We start from the raw sequence: 12171 nt of genomic DNA, 5'->3' as shown, positions 1-12171 counted from the left end.
TTTCCATGTGTTGAACCATCTTTGTATGGGATGCATTTTGCAGGTTGTCATGAAGGTTTAGAAATGGACAAAGCTGCTATTAGCATGTAAAATAAGCAGGGTAGAAAAATTAGGCTAAAAAATACTGTAATGACTAATGTGTTGGATATTACATGTATAGAGTATCTCTATCATTCCAGAAAGTTTTATTGGAGAGCATTGTTCTATAATTGAGGGATTGGATATTACTAGAGTAAAAATTTTAAGAATCAGTATTTTCTAATTAGGCAGAATTTCTGAAGACCTGGATTCTTCAAGAGATTATTTGTGATATAATTGAGTGAACAGTATATGATGCTCTCTTTCTGAGGAACACTAACCTAATTATCAATGAACACTAACTGTTTGGGTTTTGGGATACTGGGTTTTTATCCTGCTCCTGCTTTATGTGTATGAATTTAGGAAAACTTTCTCAGAAACATGAAAAGGTCTCTGAACTTCTGAAAGAGATCCTATAACTTCTTTTTTTTTTTTTTTTTTTTTTAAGTGAGAGGAGGGGAGATAGTGAGAGAGACCCTGACATGTGCTCTGACCAGGATCTACCTGGCAACCCTGTCTGGGCTGATGCTCTAATCACCTGAGCTATTTATTTTTATTTTGGGGGGTATTTTTCTGAAGTGAGAAGTGGCGGGGAGGGGCGCGGAAAGGTAGACAGACTCCATCATGTGCCCGACTGGGATCCACCCAGCATGCCCACCAGGAGGCCATGCTCTGCCCATCTGGGGCGTTGCTCTGTTGCACCCGGAGCCATTCTAGCACCTGAGGCAGAGGCCACAGAGCCATCCTCAGCGCCCAGGCCAACTTTGCTCCAGTGGAGCCTTGGCCGCAGGAGAGGAAGAGAGAGATAGAGAGGAAGGATAGGGGGAGGGGTGGAGAAGCAGATGGGCACTTCTCCTGTATGCTCTGGCCAGGAATTGAACCTGGTACTTCCACACACTGGGCTGATGCTCTACCGCTGAGTCAACCAGCCAGGGCTCAACTGAGCTATTTTTAGTGTCTGAGGCTGACATGCTTGGACTAAGCAACCCACCTTCACTCAGCACCTGGCTGACGCTTGAACCAGTTGAGCCACTGTGGGAGTGAAAGAGGGAGAGAAGGGGGAAAGAAGCAGATGGTCACTTCTCCTGTATTCCCTGACTGGGAATGAACCTGGGATATCCACATGCTGGGCCAACACTCGAACCACTCACTGACAAAACTGGCTAGGGTTTTAAAATTTTATAAACAAGAAACAGCAAATACTGTATATATATTCACTGTAGAATATACAGTGTAGAAATGTTAGGAAAGGTTTTTTTGAAAGAAGTCTTGGCCCTTGTCAGTGGGCTCAGTGGTACAGCATTGGGCCAATGTGTGGATGTCTGGGGTTCAATTACCAGTCAGGGCACACTGGAGAAGTGACCATCTCCTTCTCAACTTCCCCTCCCCGTCTCCCAGTCATGGCTTGATTGGCTTAAGCGCATTAGCTCCGGGTGCTGAGAATGGCTCCATGGTGCCTCTGCTTCAGGCACTAAAAGTGGCTAGTTGCGAGCATGGCCCCAGATTGGCAGAGCATCGGTTCCAGATGGGGGCTGCTGGGTGGATCCCAGTTGATCTAGATCAGGTCACAGGCGGGAGTCTGTCTATCTCCCCTTCTCTCACTTGGAAAAGAACAAAAATAAGAAGAAAAAATTTGTGTATAAAACAGAATTGCTAGCTGTACCATCCATTTCAGTTCTTCATGATACATGTTTATGTAGTCTTAGAGATCCCCTTTTCACCCTCGTAGCTTTGTATGGCTGACATATTAGCTCATAAGTAAAAACGACCTAAGCTTGAGTTTTGTATTTATGTTTAGGTTTAACTTCCCAAATTATGTTTGTTATAACAGTAAGTATGTAATTGAAGTTTATTAGTAGATGTGCAATGTCTGAAAGTATGAAAGTTTATTGTGACCTAAAATAGTGAAGGAACTTTTGAAGACAAAAGGAATTAGAGAGGAGAAGAAGGTTTGTCTAGAAGTCAATTGATATAGAGACCATCTATCATAAAAATGTCATTGTCAAAATATTTTCCCCCCCAAAAAAATACTTTTTATAGAGTGAAACTTTTAAAAATCTCTACTGATAATCTTTCTTATTCAAATTCTATTCAGAAAAGAATAGCTATTAAGGCCAGAGTAATTAATTATGTTGGGATTTTACCTGATATCTTTGTATCTCTTTCCTAAGGTAAAATTTACTGACCATAAATTGTCCAGTTAAATATAATTTGTTTGATTGTTAGTGTAGGTAGGAGAGTTAATTTAAGAAAAGTTCTGTGCTGTTACCTCTGATGAGATGACAAGTCTTTTTGCTTTTGTCTGCTGTGTACTTTTCTGTTGCTCAGTGATATCTGATCAGAATATGGAAACATAACTCATATCATGCTTATTCAGAGGTCCAGGAGTCTTAATGGAGAAGAAATTTAAAATGTGGCCAGTTGTGTATCATATTAGGAACTTTTGCTTCCTTTATTAAAGTTTTCCAAAATATTTTATAACCAAGTATTCCTTTCATTTTCATGAATAACTGTAAGCTCATTGGTGACTTTAATGATTGGTATATATGTGTATTTAATGATAAGCAAGTGTTAGATTAGAATGTTTTGAACCAGTGTTCTTGTTAATCTAAAATAGTGTGATATAAATACTTTGTGTGAAGTTTGTATTAAACGGCTCAGTGCTGAACACTGGTTGGCCTTTAGTACATTTTGAAATGTTTTTGGAAGAATGAGGGAGTAGTTGAATTTGGTTTGTTTGTTTAAGATTCATTTATTCACTTTACAGAGAGCAGAGGGTAAGGGGATGAGTAGTAGTTGCTTCACTCTAGTGCAGGGGTAGTCAACCTTTTTATACCTACCGCCCACTTTTGTATCTCTGTTAGTAGTAAAATTTTCTAACCACCTACTGGTTCCACAGTAATGGTGATTTATAAAGTAGGGAAGTAACTTTATAAAATTTATAAAGCAGAGTTACAGCAAATTAAAGCATATAGTAATTACTTACTAAGTACTTTATGTCAGATTTTTGCTAATTTTGGCAGAATAAATCTTTATAAAACAACTTACTGTAGTTAAATCTATCTTTTTATTTATACTTTGGTTGCTCTGCTACCGCCCACCATGAAAGCTGGAACACCTACTAGTGGGCGGTAGGGACCAGGTTGACTACCACTGCTCTAGTGGTTCATTGGTTGCTTGTTGTACGTGTCCTGACCAGGCCAGTCCAGGGTTTCGAATTGGCGACCTCAGTATTGCATGTCAACGCTCTTTCCACTGCCCACCACAGGCCAGGCAGGAAGGAGCTGAATTTGTTTTTGAGTTTATTCTAAACCTAATCATTACTTTGTTTTTTTCACTAGAATTTTAGAATGCTTCTAAACTTTTTCTTTCATACTTGAACAGCAGATATAAAGGAAAATGTCCAGTTCTTCCTTTTCTCTCTGCCCATTTTAATTATGGTTCCCAGGAGCTTCTTTTTTCTGATTCCCTTCCACCTCACCCCACCCCCCAAATTCTACAAAATTTCAACAAGATCTCTCTCCTTGGTAGTATGTTAATGTGTTAATTGTGTTAACTTTCCTAATTGAGGGTTTAACCAACACCTGGCATACAACTAGATCAGGCAAGGTTCTAGAAGGAAACGGAATCAAATTCAAAGGGTTCAAGAGACTGTAATGAAGGACCACAGAGATTGGGTGGATTAAGGAAACCATAGGGGATATTTTCACTATTTATAGAGGTGAGCTCAAAGGGGTGAGGAAAATAGGATGTTATTGGAGCATACTTAGAGCTGTGGAGAAGGGGGTGCCTGGCAGGAGCTGTGGTAGTAGAAGGACATAGTTTCTGTTGGAAAAAGTGGGCCAGAGAAGGAGGGTAGTTGGAAAGAAATAATCCAGCCTTTCTTTGCCTTCTGATCTGCTAGAGACAGGCAGCACTGGAACCTGGAAGATGCATCTGTTGAGGTCAGCCTTTGGGTCATAGAATAGAATAGAGGCTATTGGAGAGATAGGGTAATGGTAATAAGATAAATAACTAATATAACTACCTTTAGGTAACCTAGATTCAGCTTCTTATTTGTATACTACAGTTACTTTAGTGGGGTTGATATGAGCATTAAATGAGGTAACGTAACTACCATAATGTTTTTTCTTATGAATATAAAGCTTCGCTAAGATGTAGATTTGAAAAGCTGAACTGCATTTCATTTGGTGCTGTGCTCATTTGTTCTATAGGAGCTTTAGTTGCCAGTATACTACTTTTAAATACATGTTAGTTTAGTTTTCCAGTAATTTTTGAGAAGTGAATTGCAGTCATTAAGTATATAGTTTCTAAGATTAAGAGACTTTTTTTTTTTTTTTTTTTTTCATTTTTCTGAAGCTGGAAACAGGGAGAGACAGTCAGACAGACTCCCGCATGCGCCCGACCGGGATCCACCCGGCACGCCCACCATGGGGCGACGCTCTGCCCACCAGGGGGCGATGCTCTGCCCATCCTGGGCGTCGCCATGTTGCGACCAGAGCCACTCTAGCGCCTGGGGCAGAGGCCACAGAGCCATCCCCAGCGCCCGGGCCATCTTTGCTCCAATGGAGCCTTGGCTGCGGGAGGGGAAGAGAGAGACAGAGAGGGAAAGCGCGGCGGAGGGGTGGAGAAGCAAATGGGCGCTTCTCCTGTGTGCTCTGGCCGGGAATCGAACCCGGGTCCTCCGCACGCTAGGCTGACGCTCTACCGCTGAGCCAACCGGCCAGGGCCAAGAGACTTTTACTTATTGCCTAATGCCAGGTTTTGTCTTTTTCACTATTGTTGACTGACCTGCTTCGGAATTTAACGGGTCATGGTGCTTTTGAGATTTAGAGGTTATCTCCCTGGTAAAAGATCAGTCAGACTTTACCCTGTTACTGCTACCACTAGTATCCTTGTTGCCTACTTGTATTTTCTTAGACAGTAGTGATGCCTTGTCACCCTTTTTCCCTCCTAATTCTTAACAGTATTTTTTTCTCACAGAGATCTTTCATCTAACTTTATCTTTGAGCATTTGTAGGATAGATCAAGATTAAGATAATTACTATTTTCAGGAAAACTATAGCCACCAGATCACCAGTACTACTTAAAAGCACTTTTTGCTTTTTGAAAATCCTTCCACAAAAAATGTATGATTTTTTTTTTTTTTTGTATTTTCTGAAGCTGGAAACGGGGAGAGACAGTCAAACAGACTCCCGCATGCGCCAGACCGGGATCCACCCGGCACGCCCACCAGGGGGCGACGCTCTGCCCACCAGGGGGCGTCGCTCTGCCGCGACCAGAGCCACTCTAGCGCCTGGGGCAGAGGCCAAGGAGCCATCCCCAGTGCCCCGGCCATCTTTGCTCCAATGGAGCCTTGGCTGCGGGAGGGGAAGAGAGAGACAGAGAGGAAGGAGGGGTGGGGGTGGAGAAGCAAATGGGCGCTTCTCCTATGTGCCCTGGCCGGGAATCGAACCCGGGTCCCCCGCACGCCAGGCCAACGCTCTACCGCTAAAATGTAGTATGATTTTGAAATTAAATAAATCATTTCACAGGCTCAAGTTAGCAGTTTATGTGAATTTCAACTGAACTTTTCTGAATTACTGACTAAATATTATTTTCCACCAGACGATCTGCCAAATCCCGGAGCAGAAGCCCGTATTCATCTAGGCATTCACGATCTCGTAGCAGACACAGGTTGTCTAGATCCAGGAGTCGCCATTCTAGCATTTCTCCTAGCACACTAACCCTGAAGAGTAGCCTGGCAGCTGAATTGAACAAGAATAAAAAAGCAAGAGCTGCAGAGGCAGCAAGAGCTGCAGAGGCAGCTAAGGCTGCTGAGGCCACTGCCAAAGCTGCCAAAGCTTCAAACACTTCTACTCCTACGAAGGGGAATACAGAAGCTGGTGCCAGCGCATCCCAGACCAACCATGTGAAGGATGTGAAGAAACTTAAAATTGAGCATGTACCTTCTCCCTCAAGTGGTGGAACTTTAAAAAATGACAAGACAAAAACAAAGCCACCTCTTCAGGTAACAAAGGTAGACAATAATTTGATTGTAGATAAAACCGCCAAGAAAGTAGTTGTGGTTGGGAAGGAGAGTAAATCTGCTGCTACAAAGGAGGAACCAGTATCTCTTAAAGAGAAAACCAAACCACTTACACCAAGCATAGGAGTCAAGGAGAAGGAGCAACATGTAGCTCTGGTGACCTCTACATTACCACCATTACCTTTGCCTCCTATGCTGCCTGAAGATAAAGATGCTGATAAGTAAGTACAGAAAATTTGATAAGTAACTGTTTAAAGAAAAATGTATGTGAGTTTGAAGTGAGAAATTATTTGACTTTTTTTTTTTTTGCCCAAAAAAGCCTTTACAAAGAAAGACTATAAGCAAGTGGATTAATTCTCTAATTTCTTTCTTTTTTAAAAAAATTTATTTATTGCATTTACATAGATTCTAGTGTCTCTCCGAATGCATCCCTCCTCTAATTTATTTCTTAAAATGAAGCACATTGTTTGTAGAATGACAAACTTAAATAAAGCTCATGCTAATAATCCCAGGAAAAATTTGCCATTAGCTTGGGATAAAATGTATATATCAGTTTTGCGTTTGGGACTTAGAAATGCCAGTATTTATTTAGGTTTAGTATTGCTCGATTATGCTGTCAGAGACAGGACATTTTATGAGAGAGTTTGCCCTAGGTGATGTAAAACATGTGTCTTGATTATTTCTGAGTTTCTTCAGTGGCCTTTTCTATTTACCGATTTTAATGGCTTTTTAAATTTATTCCTTTAGTTTACTCGGGTTTTTTTATTGTAAATTTTTTGTGATTAGAAATTGATTACAGAAAACCCATAAGGTGGAATGCTTTTCTTTAACATGGTTAGAGATTTTATTATGAATATTGGAGGTGTGACTTGTTTTTTTATCTGAAAAAAATTTTTTTAAGAGGATAAGGGTAAGAGTAGCTGTAAAGTTAATGCAATTCTAAGAAGGTTTCTTAAATGTATGCTGGGATAGAAGCATTGTGCTATTGTGTTATACCTACCTATTATACCACTTACTTTTTTTTATATTTATGGAGAAATTAGAGCTTTTTTCTTCTTACTTTCTGTTAAGAAGCAACTAAATATATGGCAGTTTTCCTAGCTAATTGAATTTGAAAACAAGTAAATAAAAACGTCATGTGGTTAGGTGTTTCAAGTACTCACTTTGGTTAGTGTTATGAAATTTATATATATATATATATATATGTCTCACAAAAATTAGGGGATATTTCAAAATGAATATGAAGTGATAACTATCCCTTAATTTTTGTGACCAGTGTATATTAAGTGAGAGGCAGGGAGGCAGAGAGACTCCTGCATGCACCCTGACTGGGATCCACCTGGCAAGCCCACTAGGGGGCGATGCTTTGTTGCTTAGCCAAGCCATTTTAGCGCCTGAGGGAAGGCCATGGAGGCATCCTTGGTGCTCCGGGGCCAACTCACTTGACCATTTGAGCCATGACTGCAGGAGGAGAAGGAAGAGAGAAGGAGGAGGGGGAAGGGTAGAGAAGCAAATAGTTACTTCTCCTGTGTTCTCTGACTGGGAATTGAACCCAGGACTTCCACACGCTGGGTGATGCTTTACTGCTGAGCCAGTGGCCAGGGCCACATTATGAACATTTTATAACTTAAAACAGAATTCCTGTTTTCATGGCTTCTGAGGTTCCTTTTTCCTACAATCAAAAATGTTTCCCATAGACCCCATCTAGTATAATCAAGTGTTATCCCATTTACCACAAATTGTGTTATTTCCAGGTTTGATTGTTACCTGGAAACACTGAAGGTTCATAACAGTAGTGATTTGTAACTTTGGTAAGGGCTGTAATAGGTTTTCCAGTACTATAGTGAGTGCAGAAATGAGTCACTTACCATTAGTACCTGAGAACCCAGTAATTTGGGACCAGTGAGACTTGTTCTCTTTATTCTTCATATGTTCTTTAGAGATATATTTTTACTCGAGATAGTTTTAGGAACTCAGCGCATACCCCTGTGAACACTTAAGGATATTCTTTGTTTATGTGTCTTTTAATGAGCTGGTGGCACATTTCATACTTGCTCATTAAAAAATTCTTTTGACTCACCTTCTTTTCTGTGTTTTCTGCTATTTTCTTTTGTTGTGTCTCTACTCTTATTTCTTTGAATGTGTTTGTATGTTTCACACATATGAAAGCTTCTTAAGACTCTTGAGTGCTACTGCTAACATGAGTGGTGCCAAAGATTTATTCAACACCAGTTACAGTCACTCTTCCCTTTTGATGCTCCAATTGTCTGAAATTTGGCCAGTTCAGAACTCTTTTAAACTGACTCCATTGTCCTTTTGACAACCCCATTGATTTTTTTTTTTTTTTTTTTTGCATTTTTCCGAAGCTGGAAACGGGGTGGCAATCAGACAGACAACAGACTCCCGCATGTGCCCGACCAGGATCCACCAGGCATGCCCACCAGGGGACGATGCTCTGCCCCTCTGGGGCATCGCTCTGTTGCATCCAGAGCCATTCTAGCACCTGAGGCAGAGGCCACAGAGCCATCCTCAGCGCCCGGGCCATCTTTGCTCCAATGGAGCCTCGGCTGCGTGCGGGAGGGGAAGAGAGAGACAGAGAGGAAGGAGAGGGGGAGGGATGGAGAAGCAGATGGGCGCTTCTCCTGTGTGCCCTGGCTGGGAATCGAACCCGGGACTCCTGCACGCCAGGCCGACGCTCTACCACTGAGCCAACCGGCCAGGGCCTGACAACCCCATTGATTTTTGAGTGCATCCTTGTTTCCTAGCCACATGATATCTTTCAGGCTCACTTTGAACTTTGCTGCTTCTTTCCTAGACCTGGAATCTGTTACTCTCTGAAAATCATAAGATAGACTGTTAACTATATGTTTTTATATATATTGTTTTCTTTTATTTCATTTATTGATTGATTGATAGTTTTCCGAAATTAGAAGCAGAGATGCAGTCAGACAGACTCCTGCATGCCCACCAGGGGGCGATGCTCTGCCCATCTGGGATGGTTCTCCGTTGTAGCCAGAGCCATTCTAGCGCCTGAGGCAGAGGCCATGGAGCCATCCTCAGCGCCTGGGCCAACTTTGCTCCAGTGGAGCCTTGGCTGCGGGAGAGGGAGAGAGTGATAAAGAGGAAGGACAGCGGGAAAGGTGGAGAAGCAGATGGGCACTTATCCTGGGTGCCCTACTGGGAATTGAACCTGGGGCTTCCTCATGCTGGGCCGACGCTCTACTGCTGAGTCAACCAGCCAGGGCAATATTGTTTTCTTTTTTAAAAATATTAGGATCACACTGTGCATAATATTCCTTGACTTGTGTTTTTATTCAGTGTATTGGAGATTTTTTTCGTTTTGGTGTAGATAGGTTCAGTATTCCTATCTATAGGAATGGATGCATTATGCTCTTACTATTTTGCTGTTGATTAATGGATACTTAGGTTTATAATTGTTTGCTATTAAACTTGCCTTTTCATGTACATGTGGGCAGCTTTTGTAGGATAGTTTTGAGGAATGTCAAAGTATGTACATTCTAAAGATTTGATAGAAACTGCCACATTGTATCTCAATTAGACTGTACAGATTTATGCACCCAAAGGTATGAAAATACTTCACCAACATTCTCAATGTTCAGTTTTTTTATAATCTTTAAAATATGTAATGATTTAAATTTGCATTTTTTTGATTATTGAGGTAGAGCATCTTTCTACATTTACAGTGAATTGCTTGTTTATATCTTAAACTGGCTTTTTCTTCCGATCATTTTCCTTTTTCTATTTGATTTGTAGGCACTGCTAATGTTAGGTATTTTGACCTTTGCTTCAGAGTCTGTTGTCTTTTGTTTTTGACTATATTGATGTTTTCCATTTAAAAAATTTTAGTCAGATCTATTATTTTTCCTTTAAAACTTCTGAGTTTATAAATTTAAAAAAGGTTAACTAACATCTCACAGAAATTTGTTTTTGGTTTTTAAATGAAGAAGAAAGATATGGCTCTCCTTATCACCTGGTGGACTAATAAATCCAAATGGTAACATGATTTATTGAATAATCCATATCACTGATTTGTGATGCCATATATAAAAATTCTTATAGATAATTGTGTTTCTGAACTCTCTTTTCTGTTAACTTCTGTAATTATTTCTTTGCTAGTACTTTATTGTTTCAGCTTTTGTAGATGCATGGTATACTGGCTCTCAAACTTAAATTTCTATTATAGGGTAAAGCAAATAATGTAAAAGTGAAAGGATGGAATAAATTACATACTGATTAGTGAACAGCCCTGCTATTCAGCCTCAACTTCAATGCTGCTAGATACGAATTTGGTCCCAGTATTGCTAGAGATTTTAACTTATTTTTTACAAGAAGCCTGGAACCCAAATGTTTATGTAAATCTTCTGATTTAAAAATATTGATAGTTAAATCATAGTGTTTTACAAAACATTGGGCAGACAGTAATACATATATATATATATATATATATATATATATATATATATATATAATAGTTCATCCAGCTTTTCTTTGGCTTCTGGTTTGAGATCTTTTTAGATAGGTAACTGTATGTATGACGGCTAATACCACTCCCCCCCCCCAAATAAAAATTTCTTGGCAGTTTTTTGCTTTTGTTTTTAGATAGATTTTAAAGTCAGTCAGCTTGTTGGGTTGTATTTAAAAGACCCTTCCTTGGGGTTTTTTGGGGACTCGATTAAATGTATAGATTAATTTGGAGACTGACAGTATATAGTTTCCCATACCAAAACATCGTTTCTTTTCATTCAAATCTAGTTCTATGGTCATCAGTCAAATATTTTAAGTTTCTTCTCTTGGTCTTGAATATTTCTTGTTAAGGCATTTTTTTTGTTTTTGTTGTTAAATTATATGGAAAGTTTTTAAAAATCACATTTGCAATTTGGTTATTGCAAGTATTCAGTGAAAGTACAGTGTTTTTAATTATATAATGTGATTTTTGAAAAGCAGTATTTCTCATAAGTCTGGGAATATTGCTGAATTTGAAGTTTATATTTGGAATATAGGCAATTTAAAAAATTTTAAATTATAAGTAAAGTTAAGACTCTTAGTTTACTTTTTCCCCAGATGTTGATTTGAATCCTCAGATAAATGAGATTTTTTTTTACTAAAGTCTAATTACAAGTTAGCAACCTCAGTTTTCTAAATAAATTCCATAAAATGGCTTATCTTCAGACAGTTCCAATTGTGTCTTTTCTAGAAAGAAGTTTTTACTGTCTTTCAATCCTGATTAAATTACCCATTAGCTACCACATTACTCTGAGAATCTATTTGTGTAGTACTTTATCCTGTTGCTTACCTGATTATCTTTCAAAAACTGTAAGCTCCTTTCTGAGAGGAACTATGTCTTAATTGTTATTCTTTTTGTTGTTAGATCTCCAGTACCTTATGTAATACCTAGCACATAGACGTATACAGTCCATATTTGTTGAATGGAGGACAGTAAAGTTGAAAAGTGGGCTCTGTGATTCCATTACTTTAAAAATAAAACTGCAAAAAATAAATAGAACAAAACTGAAACACAATTTTCTGTTGAGCATGTTTTTTCTGTTAAAGACCTTTTGGTGAATAACAGGGTTATGAAGAAAATATACAATTTTATTGTGGTTATTGAAAAAGTTTTAATCAGATGGTATTAAAGGATCAATTTGTTGTAAAATAATATTATTGTCCTAAATTAATAGAAGTTTTGTGTGGGTTTTTTTTTTCTTTCTCTTTTTTTTATTTTATTTTTTTTTTATTTTCTGAAGTTGGAAACGGGGAAGCAGTCAGACAGACCCCTGCATGTGCCCGACCGGGATCCACCTGGCATGCTCACCAGGGGGCGATGCTCTGCCCATCTGGGGCGCTGCTCTGTCACAACCAGAGCCATTCTAGTGCCTGTGGCAGAGGCCATGGAGCCATCTTCAGCGTCCGGGCCAACTTTGCTCCAGTGGAGCCTTGGCTGTGGGAGGGGAAGAGAAATACAGAGAGGAAGGAGAGGGGGAAGGGTGGAGAAGCAGATGGGCACCTCTCCTGTGTGCCCTGGCTGGGAATCAAACCCGGACTCC

The 12171-nt window shown here is 39.7% G+C and overlaps 1 protein-coding gene across 1 annotated transcript in view; it reads left to right on the top strand.

Moving 5' to 3' along the window:
• The window catches only part of CDK13 (cyclin dependent kinase 13), a 128515-nt gene that overhangs the window by 26818 nt on the left and 89526 nt on the right, over positions 1-12171 (top strand). The window contains exon 2 of the mRNA XM_066343315.1: positions 5686-6327. Coding sequence (XP_066199412.1) covers positions 5686-6327 — 642 coding nt within the window. The remainder of the gene's footprint in view (positions 1-5685; positions 6328-12171) is intronic.

The sequence above is a fragment of the Saccopteryx leptura genome, chromosome 6, assembly GCF_036850995.1.
Source record: "Saccopteryx leptura isolate mSacLep1 chromosome 6, mSacLep1_pri_phased_curated, whole genome shotgun sequence".
NCBI lineage: Eukaryota > Metazoa > Chordata > Mammalia > Chiroptera > Emballonuridae > Saccopteryx > Saccopteryx leptura.
The sequence above is the reverse complement of the archived record's forward strand: the minus strand, read 5'-3'. Positions and strand labels throughout refer to the sequence as shown.